Below are 19,901 nucleotides of genomic sequence, written 5' to 3'. Positions count from 1 at the left end.
CCCGGCCCGTAGCCCATAGGTCGAGGAGAAAGGAGAGAGAGAGGAGCGAAGACAGCGCAGAGGAGCAAAGCAGACCACGGGAGGGAGGAACCGAGGAAGAAGGAGAAGAACCGAGGAAGCAGGGGGTTGCCGAGCCCAGTCCAGGATCCTCCTCCTTCCCATGGCGCGGAGCAACTGGGAGGCCGACAAGATGTGCGTTCCCCCCCCTTCTCTCCCGCTCCCTGTCCCTCCAATCTCTCTCTCTTGTTTCCTCGAATCAAATCGAGAACTCAATTTCCCTTTCCTAATAGATTGGATTGGATTTTGGATGGATTTCAGGCTTGACGTCTACATCTACGACTACCTGGTGAAGCGCAACCTCCACAACTCCGCCAAGGCCTTCATGAACGAGGGCAAGGTCGCCACCGATCCTGTCGGTACGTACAGTCTCCTCCCCCTTCCGCTCCGGATGCATGTTTCTCTCCTTGTTGCCTAATAATAGACTCTAGATACATGGAAACCATGCATCGTCACTACTTGCTTAACGAATTCCCTCCCCCCTTACGGAAAAACAAGCAAAACAAGGATATAAACATTAAGCGCATCAAGTTACCATACCAGATGCATGTTTCTTATCAACACAGAACAACCGAAATTCAGCTGCCTGTAGTAAAAATAAATAAAGAATTCCAACTATCTGATGCCTAGTGTGCTGATTCTGCAGCTATCGATGCCCCCGGGGGCTTCCTCTTCGAGTGGTGGTCTATCTTCTGGGACATCTTCGACGCGAGAACAAGAGATAAGCCTCCAGAAGGTGCCACGCCTTCTATAGATGTAAGTTCCTTATGCCCAACTCATGCATTACTTCAATATATACTCTACACCTAGGATCTGAAAACATTCCACACACCACAATCTAGATTGGTGCATCTGTTTCATGCTAACCTAAATCGCATGTCTTCTTTATACAGTGTAATAACTTCCCACCTGGACTTAGATTTTGGTAGATCAAATAGGACTGTAACATCTATTGCCTATTCCCTGCAAAAAAAAACATCTATTGCCTATGCCTGTGACTTCCGGTTAACACCTGGACCGTTGATGTTAGTAGGTCAAATAGTACTATATCATGGTAATAAAGTAACTTCCGATGGACACCTGAACATTATCTTACTCTGTGAATCGGTACTTGGAGTCATGTTTCCTTGTCTATCTTCATAATAAAGCAACTTCCAATGAACATCTCAATGTTAATGTTACTGCATGAAACGGTAGCTAAACTTCATTTTTCCCAAGTGTACATGATACTCACTTTTTTTTTCCTTCGATGATGTAGACTAGACTAAATCAGGCCCCACTAGTCGAATGCATAAAAAGACGTACTATTAGGACCCGTAAGCTATTTTTGATTGCCTAGGTCTGCAACTTCTGTTTACCCATTGCATCACTTAGTACCTCCATCTTATCATAGCCATTATTTTTATATTTGCTAAAAATAATGCTATTGGTAGCTCCATAGCTGTGATCCACTTCCATAGAAAACTGTTTTATTTTTTTTACTGTTTTTGCTGAAATGGTTAGTAGCTGGGAATAGTTTATAATGCCTAGGCTGCATTCAAGCTTATGCTAACTAATGAATGATGCAAAATTGATCTGATGATGCTATGGCCAAGTGGTGTTATTGGCTTCAAGAATGGAAAAGAGATAGAGAGCGCCCGACAGGATGCATAAGAAATTTAAAAGTGGAGTGTGGCATGCATAATTTGGTGAAGCAAACTGTCCCGTGAGTGCCACTAGCTGTTTAGTTGCACTGACGGTGGTCTAATATTGAATCAAGCAGTAACATGGGTACAGTGTGTATTGTACTGAGAATTTCCTATGATGCTCTTACTGTCCTTTTTTTTAATCCGTGAATGTGATACCTGATGTCTATGTACTATGATTAGTGGTGTGTTAACCCGTGCTTATTGTTTATGCTGTCTGAAATCTTTGTGGTGCATTAGATGAAGTCAAGGGAACACCAAATGAGACTCCAGTTGCTGCAACAGCAGAATGCCCACTTGCAGAGAAGAGATCCAAATCATCCAGTCCTTAATGGTGCTATGAATGCTATGAACTCTGATGTATCAGCCGTTTTGGCTTCTAAAATGATGGAAGAGAGAATGAGGAATCACAATCCTGTGGATTCTGATGCATCACAACAGCTCATAGATGCTAATAGGATGGCTCTTCTGAAGTCAGCAACTAACCAAACTGGGTAGGTTTTAGTATTTCATTCCAGCAACAACTAAGCAATTCTGAGATTCTGATTAAGACTTTTTCCATTCAGATCACTTGTTCAGGGTAGCTCAGTCAATATGTCAGCTTTGCAGCAGATGCAGTCAAGAAATCAGCAAGTTGTAATGCATGATGTCTTCTGTAACTCATTATTTCTCTTTACAGTTTATTGACACCTATTTACCGTTTCGTAATTCTAATATTACATTAAACTATTTTCAAGGACATCAAAGGTGATGTTGCAATGCCACAAAGAACCATGCCTACAGACCCTTCTGCATTATATGGATCAGGGATGATGCAATCAAAATCTGGATTAGTTGCTTCTGGTGAGTAGTTTCTTGAGATGGGCTAATTAGTTCTTCTCATTGCGTTTCTCACTATAAAAAACTAAAAAACACATGATAACTTGGACTCCCTACCATGTAGGGTCGCCCAGAGAAAGAGAGCTATTTAGATTTCACAATTTTTTACTGATACATTAGCTTACTGTGGCTATTATTCTGAGATTCATACTCGTAGGTTTCTAGATTTAGATGTGAGCATGCAACTACTTAACTTGTACTCGTTCATTGCGCGTTAAACTCAGGAAGATGAGACTGAAAGTAAATTGACCGAGATTTGTAGAACTATATGACAAACGTTCAGTAAATATTAGAAAGTGTTCTTATAATTCATTTTCCTCCACATAGGACTAAATCAAGGAGTTGGGAGTGTACCACTGAAAGGCTGGCCTCTAACAGTGAGTTCGCTGACACCCCTTTCTATGCTTGCGTACTTTTCTTTTCATAGCTTATATTTTTTGGGTTTTTTCTAAAGGTTCCAGGTATCGATCAACTCCGATCAAATTTAGGCGTGCAGAAGCAGATGATGGCATCTCCAAACCAATTTCAACTTCTATCACCACAACAGCAATTAATTGCTCAAGCACAAACACAGAATGACCTTGCTAGAATGGGTTCTCCAGCTCCATCTGGTTCGCCAAAGATTCGCTCAGATGATCAGGATTACATGATGAAGGTCAGTATGCAATTAGTTCTAATAAACTTGATATACGTCAAGTCCAATACAAGTCTGACAATGCTAATGAACTAAAATCGCTATCAAATAAATTACATTTTAATTAATCTTGTTCTACAAATGTGTTCACATATTTCAACAAAATGTTCTATATTTTCCGTAAAGATACAGCTTTCTATATTTTACTGCTTAACGTATGGGAAGGGCATGAATGATTCTATCATTTCACTTTTATGCTCCTTTTTATGTTAATGTATGCAGTTATGCATGTGATTGACTAATAGATATTATTTGCAATATGTATATGTTAGTTGAAGATGGCCCAGATGCAGCAGCCATCAGGTCACCGGCTGATGGAATTGCAACAGCAACAGCAGCAGCAGCAGCACCACCACCACCACCAACAACAGCAGCAGCAACAGCAACAGCAGCAGCAGCAGCAGCAGCAGCAGCAGCAGCAGATGCAACAGGTGGCATGATGCTAAGCAATCTCAAGTTTGCTAGCTCCTTATATGCAATACCTAACTGTTTCCATTATTCTTCATATCCAGAATACAAGAAAACGGAAGCCAACTTCTTCCGGAGCAGCTAATAGTACAGGCACAGGGAATACTGTTGGGCCTTCTCCACCCTCAACTCCATCAACTCATACTCCTGGTGGTGGAATACCAGTAGCTAGCAACGTGAACATTGCGCAGAAGAATTCAATGATTTGTGCCACGGATGGAACCAGTGGATTTGCTTCATCCTCAAATCAGATGGTACCATTAACATGTGTTCTGCTCTTCTGTTGTCAGTTTTTGGCTGTCAGTTGGTTGTGCTCAAATAGCTTCTGTTTACTGACAGGATAATTTGGATGGTTTTGATTTTGATGAAAATATTGATTCATTTTTGTCAAACGATGATGGGGATGGGCGAGACATATTTGCTGCATTAAAGAAAGGGCCCTCAGAGCAGGACTCTCTGAAGAGTAAGCAGTTTATGCTTTTGAGTTGTGTTGCAGACTTGTGCCCTGGAAATATAAATTTAGAAACCATTCATTCTTTTGTAGGTCTTTCTTTGAGCGAGGTTGGTAGTAACCGTACAAGCAACAACAAGGTTGTTTGCTGTCATTTCTCAACAGACGGGAAGTTACTGGCTAGCGCTGGTCATGAAAAAAAGGTAAGCTGTATAAACTCGCTAATACATTCTATGGAAACTAACGATATCTCTTGCAAGCTACTTGCTTATGCCCGAGCATTCAGCTTATTAACAAACATAATCTTGGTCTTGCAGGAATATTAGGTTTTTATATGTAGAATTTACCCAATAAATGTAATATTGATGTCAGATTTCATCACACCTAATCAGTATAAAATTTTATTAGTCTCATGTTTGTTGTGCTTTATCGACACCATACACTAGCACCGACACCTTAGTCTTCAGTTTATCTCTCGGAGATGCATTACTACCCTTTTCCGCACTTTTATCTGCAAATGGATGTTGACATGTTGTAATTTTTTTAATTTCTTTATCTCTCTATCTGGCTTGGGAAAGAAAGTTATATTTGACTTGTAAAGCAGTTTACATATTCCAAATACTTGTCCCTAGTCCCACAAAAAGAATTAAATGCGGAGCTATGATATTGTAGGTCTTCCTCTGGAATATGGACAATTTTAACATGGATACTAAAGCAGAAGAACATACAAACTTTATCACAGACATACGATTCAAACCAAATTCAACTCAGTTGGCTACATCATCTTCTGATGGAACTGTTCGATTATGGAACGCAGTTGAAGTAATTTTCTTGTACCCTTTTTTACATGTGTATTATCATGTCTAATTCTTAGTTTCTTACTTCCCTATATATGCGAGTTAGTTCTGACTTGGTGCATTGCATTTCCTAGTATTGACACTGCAACATGAACTTTTGCTCTTTGATTGTGGCAACTGGCAACAGATAATTGTAAACCGAGTCACCTCCTATGTGTGCTACTGATTTGAAAGCTTTCCATAGTGAACGAGGAAGTAGGTTGTGCTAAGCTGTAATGAAAGATTTTTGAAGAATGTCAGATATGTAGGGGAAATTTCTAGTGCAATACTACCTTTCGGTGCTAACATGCAACTCATCACCTTTGGATGAGATTTAGATGCATCAAATTCAGAAAAACTACACAATGAACTTCTTGACCCATGAGGTGGCTATTTATTCATGTGTCTCTCACATCTCTAATTAACTTCTTGATCTGATGCATCCAAGAGGTGGCTATTCATTCGTGTGTCTCTCACATTTCTAATTAATTTCTTGATCTGATGCATCCAAATAAAAGGCGGGAGCTGCAATCCAGGACCTCTGAGCTGCCTAACTAATTAAAATTCATCGATGACCTAAGTGATACAACTATTCAAGTTGAAATCTAGTAGTACTGTTCATGATTATGTAGTTTGACAAGTTGAAGCTGATTTTCTGAAGCTAAAGTGGTCCCATCTTCAGGCCAGATAGGCGTAGACGATGGATTTACTTTCACTTGTTTGGTACTGTGCTACACTAACTGTAGTTCTTTTGATGTGGTCTCATCTCTTTCCCTTTTTGACACCCTCTTGATTGTGGAATGGATGCATACCGAACTTGAACCGTTAGATGTAGCATAGTCTATTGATCTGTTCAGTGTGCTTAGAATTTCTAGCTGTAGGTTATATCATAATAAGTAAACCAATTTTCTGCATTTCATTCGCTAAGCACTTGCACATATTAATCACACCACTATTAGTTATGTTCCACTTGACTACGTTTGTAGTTGACTGGGCGGCAGCCAAATCAAAATACTTTGCTTATAACATAACTCCATTTACTTCATGTTCCAGCGAACTGGCGCTTTACAAATATTTCATGGGCATGGCTCCCATGTAACATCAGTAGATTTTCACCCGAAATTGACAGAGGTTCTATGCTCTTGTGATGACAATGGAGAACTCCGGTTCTGGAAAGTTGGTCAAAATGCAGCTTCACGTGTCTCTAGGGTTGGTCTTAAGCACCTCAGTTTTCAACTTTTGAGAATTTCTTTCAAGTCTTGCATCATTTCAGTGGATATACTTTTATATGGATACAGGTTAAACAGGGTGGTATTGGTAGAGTCAGGTTTCAACCTCGAATAGGGCAGCTCCTTGCGGTGGCAGCTGGAAACATGGTGAACATCATTGATGTTGAAAAGGAGACGAGTTTGCATTCACTGCCTAAGGTACACATGAGATGCTTAACCTTTCTTTATATCATACAGCTTTGCGATTCAAGAGGGTAACTAATAATTGTTTAATTTAGGTTCACAATGGTGAGGTAAACTGCATCTGTTGGGATGAAAGTGGCGAGTTTCTGGCGTCAGCCAGCCAGGACAGCGTGAAGGTGTGGTCGGCTGCCTCAGGCGCGTGCATCCATGAGTTAAGATCTCACGGGAACCAGTACCAGTCTTGCATATTCCATCCAAGATACCCCAAAGTGTTGATAGTTGGTGGTTATGAGGTAAACAATGCAAATTTCCAATGTGGTGTACAATTATGTTTATGTGCTGGAGTTTTGAATGAGTTTTTTGTTTGTTTGTTTGTGATGCAGACAATGGAGCTATGGAGCGTATCCGATAACCAGAGGAATGTGATCCCGGCACACGATGGGCTGATAGCGGCCCTGGCACACTCTCCGTTGACGGGATCGATAGCGTCTGCGAGCCATGACAGATCCGTGAAGCTGTGGAAATAAAATGAAATTATGGCTTTGCATTGAGCAGGCATGAATACGATGATGAGAGGAATTGGAATGGATCCTAACTTGCATTTGCGTGCCTCATATAACTAGCTAAGCTATAGCCTTTGTTATACACTAGTAGTGCTCGACACAGGTTTAAGAAAGATGGAAGCTGAGGTTGAATTTAGGCTGGGAATCTGCACGCAAAGGAAAGAGGTCTGCACGTTTAGCTTTATGGAAGGTTGTTATGTGTAATTAAATTAATTATTTAATTAATGGAAGGAAGGAAGGAATGGATATGTTGGTCTAGTATATAGTAGTATTGTTTTATTTATAAACTTATTGATTAATAAGCTTGTTTTATGAAAGGCGGCACAATTTTTAATTGACGAGTAATAATACTAAATCATTCATAAGACAAGACATTAGTGCACCTACATTCAATTAATGTCTGCATCCATTCTGTTTTTGCTGTCAACATCCATGCCATGGTAATGTATGTAACAAGTCTAATAGATAAATCAAGGTAGTACTCTAGCTAGTATGAATAATCAACAAACGACTAATAGATACATTCATATGTTTGATGGCGCTGGCTTGTTGTTGATGAGGCCTCGTCTGAGGTGGTGCTGATGATATGTTGCTGCTGATAATGGGGGCGCAGCAGAGGGAGCAGAATAGTATTCATCAGCAGAGGAAGAAGAAGAGGAGGGAGTAGCATCGGTGCCAGGATTAACGCTCATGACGGCGATCCCGTCGGCTCCGGCGCAGGCGCTGGCGCAGGAGAGCTTGCACATGATGAGCCATCCCGTGCACTCTTCCTTGCACTGCTCTCTGCAGCTCCTGCTCGCCGCCGTCGCCCTCGTCGGCGCCGGCGTCCACGTTACGGCAACAAGCACTGCCACCACCATGTACAAGCTGCTTCTGCTCATCTTCCTCTGGCCTCTCAGGAATTGATTGATTTCTCCATGGATCCATCTTGCTATTTATATGCATGCTTTTGCTTTCTTTTTCTTTATTTGGGAACCCACGGCACACGGATGGGCAAATGAACGACTGGAGCAACGCAAACAAAGCTTAATTCATTAGCTGTAACAACAGCTTAATTAGCACAAACTAATGTTGGAACGTACGGTTCCCTTAATTACTTTCTGCACGAGGAACACGCCTTGAGGTGGATTTGGATCATTTTAATTTCGCCTCTGCTCTTCGATCTCACTCCGTTAGTTAGCCAGTTAACATAAAGAAACAAATGATGGGCATTTCTGATTTGCTTGCTCCATTATATTATTGGGCGCCGCATATATGCTTGACACGGCTATATAAAGCTACAGGGCATCCGATCCAAAATTGTTGTCAGTGTATCTATAATTGTTGCCCAGTTGGTAGTATTGATGATGACATGTTACCTAGCTATAGTATCATACATACAAACATACATATACATGTTTCTGTGGCTTCATTAGAGTTTAGAGAGACAGAAAGGGGTCCAGGCCTAAATGAGGTGGATATTTCACCACACACACATATCACGCAATTCCAAACATAAAGAATAAGGCATGCATGCATGTTCTAACTTGATCTACTGCATGTCCTCAACGGATTGGCTCCATCCATTCTTCTTTGGACAGTTTAATTTGGAAGCTAATTGCAGCTTCCAAAATAAACTGCCCAAAGAAGAACCAAGCAGCAGGTCCCACATGCATGAATGAGACACTGCAAGCTTAGCTAGTTCAATTTGTTCACCAACCGATGGATTGAACAAAATTGATGTCAATTAACGACCCGGATTAGATGCCAAGTGTTTTTCTAATCTAGTGCAGTTAGGAGAGGTTAGGAGGAGCTAATTAAAGCTGGCCAATGATGTTAGCCAGGGAAAACTAAAAACATCTCCGGTGGGAGAACCAACTATAGATTGGGTGGTTGTACCCTATCCCAATGTTGTGTTAAGTTGGGATTGGGAGAAACAACCAAAATTCTCATTAGAGGTTTAATTTGTCTTTTCATCATTAAACTTCTACACGTCTAACAATCATCAGGTATATAAACATGCAATAGTTTATTACTATCTACTAGTACTATCTTAGTAGCAACATGAAAAGGTAAATTGTTTTTATACTGTAGAGCTTGTTTGTTTGCATAAAGTTCGATGTTGTTTCTTCATCTATTGTAGTAGTGCTCACTCCTAAGAGGCATTGACCGAGAAACAAATCGATGGCCTAATAGCAAAAGGCCTCACCGGTGAAGAATCAATTAATAATACACCGACTGAGCTAACAATAAGTAACAGCAAAGACATCAGCTAATTAAACAAACAAGCTAAGAGATATGTGATGGGTCCCAACCACAGTGGAAGGACACAAGTAGCCAGCGAAAGTCTAACCTCATCATCATGACATATCCATAATTATTAACACGATCATCATCATTAGTTCATATCCATCAAGCTTCTGACTATGCATGCATCTTGGTTAGTTGAACTGCAGATGCTAGTACCACTCCATATGTAAAAGAAGCAAGCAGAGCTAGCTTCAGACTTCAGATGGAGCATCAGACAAGTCCCAGCCTGTTTAATTTCCTAAAGAAAAGAAAAAAAAGAAAGTCAATTGAGAAATTGAGAATAAGATGTCATGATCCCTTGCAATGAAAACTATCTAGATGGCTTAACTGTTCAATCAGCAAAACCCCCATCTCTCTGCAAAGAATATACCTATCCATCTTATCTAGCTGTCCATCGAAACCAAACTACTCAACGAAAAGCCGCAAATTAAGGAAGCTTCTTCTTGTTGGGGGGCTCTCTCTCTCTCTCATAATCTCACCAACTTAGCCAAAAAGACTAACATAACCTTTCTAGCTAGCTCACTGACAGCTTGTATGCCACTATTTTAATTAGCTTACTCCTCATAATATACTACTACTTGTCAGTTTTAGCTCAGAATCAGTGTCAGGTGATTTGTTTTCCCCCCCTCATATACTTCCATTCCAGGTCTATCGGGAATCCAAAGCCATCTTAGGTTGTTGATTTGGGGGATTTCCGTATGATTCATCCGGGGAATCAAAAATATTACTAGCATTTCCCACACGAATTAGGTGGTGATTTCTCAAGAAAAATCGTTTCTTGGAAAAAGCTGTTCAGTCCAACAACAGCTTGGAGTTGGACAGCCTTCCTCTTCGTCTAATAAATCCCCACTCACCACCTCCCCTCTCTGCACACACAGACTCTTCCTCTGGGAGGGAAAGCCAAATTTATTTATTTATTTTGCCTCTGCTATTTATCTTATCTTCTGTTCCTGGGACAAGAAATTGCTCACGAGTTTTTACCCTGCATTTGCTCCTGCCCATCCAAGCAAACTGCCAGTTCTTCATCATTTTTGGTTCAAATCTTTGGCCGCAAGATCTGAAATCGCTCTGCAATGAGGCCGGAGACAAGGCTTGATTCGGCGGCATTCCAGCTCACGCCCACTCGCACCAGGTAAGCTTCCGGATCTGCTCAACGGTTTCTAGTTCCAATCTTTCCGTTCCGCCAGTAGCTAGCTTGGAGGGATGGCAAAAGCTCTGGTCATTATGCTATATACAAGAGCTCTGTGTCTGCGTCTGACTGCAGTGCTAGATCTAAGGGGTTATCATTCATACTCCCATTAAAATTGTTTCCCTGATTGCTCGCATTTGCAACCCTCTGTGTCGGTAGCACTAGCAATAAAAGCATCACCCCGTTAAACAGTAATCATACTGGATTTTCTGTTTCTCACCATTTTCTAGGTGTGATTTAGTTGTGATAGCAAATGGAAGAAAGGAGAAGATAGCCTCTGGTTTGCTCAACCCATTCATTGCACACCTCAAGGTTGCCCAAGAGCAGATTGCAAAGGGAGGATATACAATATCACTCGAGCTGGATCCAGAGACGGATGCTCCATGGTTTACCAGGGGCACCGTGGAGAGGTCCGTTGCTGATCACCTTTGCCAATTGCTAATGCACTGCCAGGTGGTGGTCATTTACATGGTTTTTTCTTGCCAGGTTTGTTCGTTTTGTCAGCACCCCAGAGGTCCTGGAGCGAGTAACAACTATAGAGTCCGAGATATTGCAGCTCGAGGATGCCATTGCTGTTCAGGGCAATGAAAATCTTGGACTAAGATCTGTAAGTAGAGAATTGTAGTGTACAACCTGTGAGTAATAGCAAAACGATGAGATGTTTGTGCTTGCGATTTGTTAGGTAGAAGACCATAATGGGAAACTGGTGGAATGCATGGACGGTATAATTCAAACTTGCTCTTGTTGTTTCTTTTCATTATATTGCATTAAACAGACACCATATCTGTGAAGAAGTCTTCAACAATATTTATCAATAAGTAAAAATCATGTGTGCATTGCTTTGGACCACAAAACTTTCATATTTTCATGCAGGCAGTGCGGCTTTAGAGTTTAGAATCTCTTCGTTATAGAATTGGGTGCAATGTCCCATCAGTGACAGTTGTTGAGTTAGGTACATGATAGTGGACAACTTAAAAGTATTAGGCTGTACAGGGGGGATGACAATGTATAATGTTTGATGCATGAGCAATATTTATTTGTGTTAATCAACTGTATTAGTTTCTATCTAGCTTAGCATGTTTTTAGCACAACTCTAAACTGCATGAAAAAAGTTAGTGGGAGTTATGTTTTCTCATGATAGATTGATCTGAACTGCAACATGAAGTTGGAGCATTCTGTTGTACCTTTATTTCCGTTGTTAAAGATACCTGACATATCCCCTTACAGGTAGCAAGACAAGCTATGATCTTGATGCAGACAAGGCACTCATTCTGTTCAAGGTGAGGTCGCTCGGATAGCACTGTGTTTTCTTTCTGTAAATATTTTGTGGTAGAAGGATACTATAATTCTGATATTCTTGTATTGATGGCAGCCTGACACGCATCCAGCGCCTCAACTGCAGAATGACAATGGAGCACATGAGGAGAACTCAAAGTATTTATATGTTTTCTTAAAGTCGTTTCATTTCTCACAAAAAAATTCTTTACATCAAAACACTGTACTGTCTGAGTTTTCTTTTCATGGAGACATGGAGTAACATATGCTTTTATGTAATGAAGAAATGCTCACACTCATTCTGTAGTCTATTAAGTTCTTTGACTACTTTCTCTGCACTCTTTGATGACAAGGTCTTATCTTTTTGGAATTCATTGTTTTTAGGGGTCCTTATCCACATTATAGAAAGGTCTTATTGGAATCATTATTGTTTAACACTTTTTTTTTTGCAGAGTTCAGCTCCTCAGAGTGCTGGAGACTCGTAAAACTGTCTTACGTAAAGAGCAGGCTATGGCTTTTGCACGTGCTGTAGCTGCTGGGTTTGACATAGACAACCTGGGATATTTGATCTCATTTGCAGAGCGTTTTGGTGCTTCACGCTTGATGTAAGTATGACTTTCATATGGACAAGTAGTAGTGCTTAATGGTTTGTATTTTTTATTTTTAGTAATCCGTAAGCCTGCACGTAACATGATCTTGTAGCTGCTGATTAATCTGCACCAGGTCCATATGATAGCTGCATTAATTTATTGTACTCTCTCCTGGTGCTAATATTATGGGATTGTTCAGCGAGAATATGGGCCATTTTCCAGATATTGAAAGTTGTCATAAGTAGCTTTGGCTATACTGTCCAATTCTGCTCAGCTTACAAATTGCGCTAGATAATACACACTATGGATGGTCCATGTTTTGATGCTACACTTGATTTTCCTCGTGATTGATTGGAGCCTGCATCCATTGCTAGATCTCATTGACCATGTTTAACAATTATCCCTAAGCAACTACTGTTGTGCATTTGTGCTAAACGCTTTCGTGCGTGCTATTCTTAAATAGGAAGGCAAGCACACAGTTCATTGAGTTGTGGAGGCAGAAACATGAAACTGGACAGTGGATTGAATTTGAGGCTGAAGCAATGTCTGCGCGCTCTGAATTCCCCCCCTTCAATGCGGCTGGCATTATGTTTATGGGAGACAATATGAAGCAAAACCTGGAAACAATGTCAGTTTCCAATGGTGATGCAAATGGCGAAGATGCTGCTAAAGCTGGTATGTTGGTGTGATGACTGAACTTACTTTTCAAATGATCGCAAGAATTCCCTTTATTTTGTATTTATCTTTCAGGTTGACAAGTGGAATCTTAATATGTTTGTTTGTTGTCTGCATGATTGTTTACTTTAGTTCTTTCATACCCCATACCCACACTTCTGCTTAATTTTTTACCTGACATTTTTTTCCCAATTTGAAACGGCCTTTTTGCTTGGTTAATGTGCAAATATGTTAAATCTGTACCTTGTTTCTGTTTTTGTCAATCTGCACATATAATTGATTTGTGTAGTAGCCATTTTCTACTTCAACTTCAAGAAGACATTTGGACCTGACGAACCATTTTTCTGTTGCTTGGCAGATCATAGAACACCTCAGCACTCAGGAGCTCCTCATGAGTACCCTCATGGTCCATATCAATCTGCATATCCACCATGGGCAATGCATCCGCCTTACCCCATGCAAGGCATGCCATACTACCCTGGGGTGAACCCATATTACCCTCCCCCCTATCCTCCAATGGATGATTCTAGATACAACCACTCAGAAAGGAGAGCATCAAGGAAGCACTCGTCAGATAGCAAGGACTCAGAGAATTTGGATGACGAAAGCGATCAAAGCGGTTCAGAGAGGGAGAGTTCTCATGGTCACAAGTCACATAAAAAGGGCAAGCGGTCAAGCAAGAAGAAGCCGAGTGTAATTGTCATACGTAATGTAAATGTAAGATCAAGAAAGCATGGATCATCAGAGAGCGAATCACACACAGGCTCTGATGTGGCATCAGAGGACAGTGATGATTCACACACTAAATCAAGTAAGAGGAAGCATAAGCGCTCAAGTTCAAAGAAAAAAGATGGCAAGAAAATCATTCTTGAGTCTGGAGATGAGTACAAGGATGAAATGTCTCATGGGCAAGATGGAGATCAAGGAAACTGGAATGCATTCCAGAGTTTCTTGCTTAGAGACGAAGAGAAGACAAGGGAGAGTGACGCAGACCTATTCGCCAGTGAAAAAGAGCCACCACCACCTAGGAGGAAAGAGAGCAGAAGTATTGATGATCCTATTCTTTTAGCTGAGCGAGGTTCTGCTGATGTACATGAGCAGAATACAACAAATTTAATTTCAGCCAATGGGAGGATTAGGTCCAGGCAGATGATGTCTGGTGATGAACTTATGATGCCTGAGGAAGGTCAGAGCTTTATGGACGGTGATATAAAGGAGATAGAGGCTGGAGGTGGAGGATACAGAAGAAGAGCAAATGATGACTTCATGGTTTATGGACAAGACAACTCAATGGACAGAGGGAGTTCTTTGGACCCTCTTGCGGAGGCGCAGTACAAGAGTCCCACCCTGGAGGAAAAGACTCGGCATAGCGTGGTTGATGAGTCCTTCATGATACCTGTAAGGTCTAACTCAGAGGATAATCTTGGGGCAGAAAACCGTACTGCCATTGATATAGATGTTGAGCTTCCCATAACTGTTCAGAAGACATCAGATGCTAAGACTGAAGGTCAACTTTTCTATGAGCCAGAAGAGTTGATGCCTGAACGTGGATTTGAAGATGTTTCATTTGGATATGACCCAGCAATGGACTATGATAGCCACTTGCAGATTCAACCTGACACCGGGGTTGAAAATGCAGATGCGGAGGATTTATCATTGTGTGTCGAGGATGAAGAAAAGATGCCAGAGAAAGATAAGAAGCTAAGAAGTTCACAGGAGGGTTTGGATAAAAGAAGGAAGGATGCCTCCGCAAGGAGACTATCATCATCGAAAGGCCCACTAACTGATGCACAGAAACGTGCACAAAACCTGCGGGCATATAAAGCGGACCTTCAGAAGGCAAAGAAAGAGCAGGTATTGCTGCTTTACTTAGACCAAGGATCAAATGCCCTCTTTTCACATATAGTTTCCTGCTGGTATATCCTTCTCTAAAACACCACTGTTGACAATGAATTCATATGCCCATTTGATGGAGAAAGTTACCTAAAAAGCCAAAAAAAAAATCTATTTGCTAACCCAAAACCAACTTACCAGTAAAACATAATGTAACTTTGAATTCTTGGATCTGATGTACTCCCTCCGTTCCTAAATACTTGTCGCTGTTTTAGTGCAAACTTGAACTAAAACAGCGACAAGTATTTAGAAACGGAGGGAGTAAGTGATATGTCTCTCACGGTCTCACCTGTTCTTCTAGTGGATGTTATTTGTCTCTATTCTATCCGTTTCACCAAATAATAAAATGCTCATTTGTTTTCATTGGCACAATTGTTGTTTTCAGCTAGATTGCTCAAACATGTGGATTTGTTTTCTGTATTTTCAGGAAGCGGAGCAGATTAAACGTCTAGAAAGGCTTAAGCAAGAGAGGCAAAAGAGGATTGCTGCAAGAAATGGTGCGTCTAATTCAGTATCAACCCCGCAGCAGGCTAAAACAAAACCTTCTCCAAAGATTTCACCCAGTACCTACAAGAGTTCGAAGTTTAGTGACGCTGAACCAGGATCCTCTTCACCTCTAAGAAAACTTCCTGTCAGAAATACCCCAGGGAGTGATCCTCAGAAAACAGCTAAAGCAAGCAAACTAGGTGATGGTACAAATGCAGTTAGCAAGTCAACCTCATCGTTGACTGAGATCAAGAAAGAGAAGAGCGGGAGAACTGAATCGTCCATTGAACGGTTGAAAAAACTTGCCGAACCTAAAAGCAATTCTTCGACTGACAATCCTTCAAATTCAAAGTCGGCAAGCATGGACCATCCACGGAGAAGAAGCATGCCAGAAGATACGCAGACAAAGAAAATATCTGCTATAGTGCAGCTTGACCAGAGCAAATCAGCAACCCTGCCAGAACTGAAAGTCAAATCCCCACGGGCCCCCACTGTTGTTGCGAAAAATAAGACAGCAGCTAAAGAAACAAAAGAGGGGCCCCGCGGAGCTAAATTACATCCTACTTCAGAAAGTAGTGGTGGAAAGAAATCTAATGGTAAAGTTTCCAGGATAAGCAACAGCGATGACAATGTGGTGGTTGAGAAGACCGTTGTGATGCTTGAAAACGAAGTGGTTTCTACGCCTCCTGTCATTCTACCTCCTGGAAGAATTACAGAGAACAAAACTTCTAGCGATGACAGAATGGAGAATCCTGGTGTGGAATTGGAGTATACTGCCATCAGGGCTCCACCTTCTCCAGTTGATCTTCCTGTCGATGCGAACTCTACCATCCACACATCTGACAACCAATCAAATTCGTATGAGGTATGATCTATTCAATATTCTTCCCAGTTCATTTCCTCGATGCTCTGTTCTTCCGTGTATCTGTTTCCCCGTTCCTGCATAAAAACTTTGAATTTGTTATCTATGCAGCAACCTTAGACTATCAGGCAACATTTCTCCCGTACTATTAAACTGAATGCTGCTTTTATTGTTAATTATTTGACTGTCGATTCCTTAAATTGAGTCGAAAGTGATAAAAAGAATGCTTGTGATGGCTAGGTGGTGCCCGACTATCAGAATGACGAGCCGGAAAAACCAGCCTTGGCTTCCATGGAGAAACCCTACGAGGCCCCTTTTGCCAGGGTAACATCATTGGATGATGCTGCGAGCAACAGTCTACCAGCGCAGGAAGCAGAGACACTTGTGCGTGCAGAGAGCGTCAGGGCTCGCGCACCGGAGCCTGAAAACGCGGTTTCAGTACCGGAGGAGACCCATGAAAAGCCCCGAAGCAAAGAACCAAAAGGTTTCCGGAAACTGTTGAAGTTTGGCAGGAAAAGCCACCCTTCGTCGGCAGCCGAGGGTACAGTGGACTCTGATGCATCATCTGTCGATGAAGCCGCAGCAGGAGACGGTAATTAACCATTCTATGATTTAAGACACGCTCACTAATGTATGCAAGTGGTCCATCATGGCCTTAATTAACTCTTCTTGATGTTTCAGGTTCAATGCTGAAAAATCTCATTTCTCAAGACGACCACCACTCTGCAAGTTCATCTAAAGGTGAGTATATGTATGCTTGTTTCATCAGTAGTTCAAAACTAGAACATTTTGAATTTATTCCTGAACACTACTATAAAATTAATTGTTTTTTTAACCTTACTGGGATGCTTAATTACTGCGTGCATTGCAGCTTCACGGTCATTCTCTCTGCTGTCGCCGTTCCGCAAGAACAAGGTTATTGTGCTGTGAGGGTTCTGAAGTGTATAATACATTTTGGGCGGATGAATCGAGCGGCTTAATCGTGTATTTTGTTACTGTTGTTATTTCTTCCTAGTACATATATATACCTGCACATGTGTTTTGTCAATTTGTAAGCAAATTAAGCAGCTTCTGCGTACATTGTATTACACATTAACTCTCATATATACTCGTGTCTTGATCGAAGAAATCTTTGTACCAGTTTTGATACAAATGGCCGTATACAATACATTGAGGTTTATTTCAGTGGGTTTCCTACAGCTGTCGGTTCCGCTACAAGATTTGGAGAGCAGGAGCGGCACTAACGTAACCTGTGTTGCCTTTGGAATGTATATGGCATGATAAGAAACAAACACAAGAGCCCCCAAACGAAGCACAAGAGATGATGTCGTGCTGAAGATCGAGCAGCAGAGTTAAAACTTAATTAGAAGCGCAGGCCAACGGTGAATGACCAACAGATTTGCAAATTCAAAACGTTGTTACTTGTTCGTACAATGGCGTGTTGTAACTCTGGATTTTAAAAACGCGGAAGTCAAAATCCAATAAAAAATGTATTAGGCCATGCTGCATTTGTAGATCGCGCGTATTCCAATACCACTTTATTTCTTCTTTTGACGATGCATACCTTTTGATCGAATGTTCGCACGTACTAGTAGTTTTGATGCATGGGAGAAATTTAAAGTAAAAAAAGAGAGCCTGCATGCATGTATGCAGCAACAGTGCGCGACTGACCAGCTTTGTCAAAAAGCAGTCACATGCTGACATGCATTTATATAGAATATAGCAGATGGAGGATGCATATATAAACTGTGTCAAAAATTCGTTTTTTGTAAATGGATTTGCTTTGGTTTGGATTACTTACCAACGAAGACTCAATAATGCTTATGCTTTTGCTTCCATCTGTTCATTTGCATTATGTATACGCTTGTTTTCCTTAACGAATAAGCAATAATTATACCTATTTAACTAATTACTCCTTCTGAACCTAAATACTTGACTTAAATTTGTCAAAATATAGACTTATCTATTCTTAAAAAACGTCTAAATACATGTAATATTTCGACAACAATTTAGTATCGGAGGTAACTTAGCAGCTGGCTTGGCTTTGTCAACAACACTCTTCTCTTAAAGCATGCATGTGTAGCTGGCTGTACTCTGCGGGGGACATGACATTTCAGGCCATGCTGATAGATAGATCGAGGCAGCTTTCTTTTTACTACACCTTTAAAATGATGCGGTGATTTATATTTAATCACAAAATTAAGCTGATGCCTTTGATGAGTGGTCGTAAGATGGTGCTCACACTTGTAAATTAATTACTGGTAGAATGGTTGGTGACTGTACATGCATATGCATGACCGCTGGACCGACACCACAGCGTGAATGCATGCATGCAGTCCTTGGTGCATGCCTAGAGCTAGCTTAGCTTAGCTATATATACACACGCAGGCCGGTAGCTAAGCTTGTGAGACATATATCGTGTCAAGCAAATAACCAAGCACACTGATCGATCAATAAGAAAGAAGCTCAAGCTAATTAACATGGCGCCCAGCGTCTGCACAGCCTGCAGCAACGGCAACGGCAACGACAACAATGGCAAGGACTACCTTGACCCCCCGCCGGCTTTACTCCTCGACACGGCCGAGCTAACCAAGTGGTCGCTCTACCGTGCCGCCATCGCCGAGTTCACGGCCACACTCCTCTTCGTCTACATCGCCATCGCCACAGTCATCGGCCACAACCACCAGTCCTCAACCGCCTGCAGCTCCGGCGCCGGCATCCTCGGCATCGCCTGGTCCTTCGGGGGCACAATCTTCGTCCTCGTCTACTCCACCGCCGGCATCTCCGGCGGCCACATCAACCCGGCAGTCACATTCGCGCTCCTCCTCGCCCGCAAGCTCACACTCCTCCGCGCCGTCTTCTACATCGTCTCCCAGTGCGTCGGCGCCATCTTCGGCGCCGCCATTGCCCGCTCCGTGCACGGCAGGGCGCGCTACCTGCTCCACGGCGGCGGCGCCAACGAGCTCGCCCCGGGCTTCTCCGCCGCCGCCGGGCTCGGCGCCGAGGTCGTCGGCACCTTTGTGCTGGTTTACATTGTGTTCTCGGCGACGGACCCCAAGAGGAAGGCCAGGGACTGCCATGTCCCGGTCCTCGCGCCGCTGCCGATCGGCTTCGCGGTGTTCATGGTGCATCTGGCCACGATCCCGATTACGGGGACGGGGATTAATCCTGCCAGGAGTTTGGGCGCTGCGGTGGCTTATAATGGGGACAAGGCGTGGAGCGAGCACTGGATTTTTTGGGTCGGGCCGCTGCTTGGGGCTGCTTTGGCCATGGTGTACCATGAGTTTGTGCTCAGAGGCAAGGCCATGGCTTCCTTCCGCCGCTCAAACTACACCGCCGCCGCCGCCTACTAGCTTAATGTTTCCATGTTCGAGATTATTGCATTATTGATTTGCATGTTTAATTTCATCACGTACGTGTATGGTCAGCTGCATGCCTGTTTATGCATGGTTTTCAAAATCCATTTTAATCTTCTTCTCTCTTTTTTGTTATGCAAGCTTGTAATTGTACGTAATTCTTCAATAAAATGTTGTGGTGTGTAATGTTGTACTGCTACGTACTACTGTGTCATGTGTAGTACATCGTTAATGGATCCAA

The 19,901-nt window shown here is 42.0% G+C and overlaps 3 protein-coding genes and 1 long non-coding RNA gene across 5 annotated transcripts; 3 read left to right on the top strand and 1 right to left on the bottom strand.

Annotated features, from left to right (window-relative positions):
* Positions 1-29: 29 nt before the first annotated feature.
* Positions 30-7,362, top strand: LOC100841065 (transcriptional corepressor LEUNIG_HOMOLOG). 2 transcript variants are annotated; one of them, XM_010230391.3, is made up of 17 exons: positions 30-192; positions 319-416; positions 704-813; positions 1,983-2,236; positions 2,309-2,375; positions 2,480-2,585; positions 2,949-2,998; positions 3,076-3,276; positions 3,588-3,746; positions 3,828-4,037; positions 4,123-4,246; positions 4,328-4,437; positions 4,907-5,056; positions 6,124-6,279; positions 6,369-6,497; positions 6,578-6,775; positions 6,866-7,362. In XM_010230391.3, the coding sequence occupies exons 1-17, from the start codon at positions 161-163 to the stop codon at positions 7,007-7,009; spliced, it is 2,298 nt and encodes a 765-aa protein (XP_010228693.1). In that variant the 5' UTR covers positions 30-160; the 3' UTR covers positions 7,010-7,362. The 2 variants fall into 2 exon arrangements, with proteins under 2 accessions (XP_010228693.1, XP_010228669.1); XM_010230367.3 differs by having other exon boundaries at positions 2,309-2,378.
* A 393-nt stretch (positions 7,363-7,755) lies between these two features.
* LOC112269703 lies at positions 7,756-9,797 on the bottom strand. The gene is made up of 3 exons (XR_002961601.1): positions 9,663-9,797; positions 9,378-9,572; positions 7,756-8,050 (listed from the first exon to the last, which is right to left on the bottom strand). It is a non-coding gene; the product is annotated as an uncharacterized LOC112269703 (long non-coding RNA).
* LOC100826686 (COP1-interacting protein 7) lies at positions 9,767-17,457 on the top strand. Its single transcript, XM_003557241.4, has 13 exons — positions 9,767-10,466; positions 10,754-10,933; positions 11,010-11,130; positions 11,206-11,245; positions 11,751-11,803; positions 11,896-11,957; positions 12,251-12,403; positions 12,852-13,063; positions 13,422-14,917; positions 15,384-16,307; positions 16,545-16,896; positions 16,986-17,045; positions 17,176-17,457. The coding sequence occupies exons 1-13, from the start codon at positions 10,408-10,410 to the stop codon at positions 17,232-17,234; spliced, it is 3,771 nt and encodes a 1,256-aa protein (XP_003557289.1). The 5' UTR covers positions 9,767-10,407; the 3' UTR covers positions 17,235-17,457.
* Positions 17,458-18,688: 1,231 nt separating this feature from the next.
* On the top strand, positions 18,689-19,859 carry LOC106865846 (probable aquaporin PIP2-8). Its single transcript, XM_014896912.2, has one exon. It carries the CDS (start codon positions 18,785-18,787, stop codon positions 19,655-19,657), a length of 873 nt encoding a protein of 290 aa, XP_014752398.1. The 5' UTR covers positions 18,689-18,784; the 3' UTR covers positions 19,658-19,859.
* Positions 19,860-19,901: the final 42 nt, after the last annotated feature.

The sequence above is a fragment of the Brachypodium distachyon genome, chromosome 1 (genome assembly GCF_000005505.3).
Source record: "Brachypodium distachyon strain Bd21 chromosome 1, Brachypodium_distachyon_v3.0, whole genome shotgun sequence".
Lineage (NCBI taxonomy): Eukaryota > Viridiplantae > Streptophyta > Magnoliopsida > Poales > Poaceae > Brachypodium > Brachypodium distachyon.
Note: the sequence above shows the minus strand (reverse complement) of the source record. Positions and strands in the feature narration are given on the sequence as shown.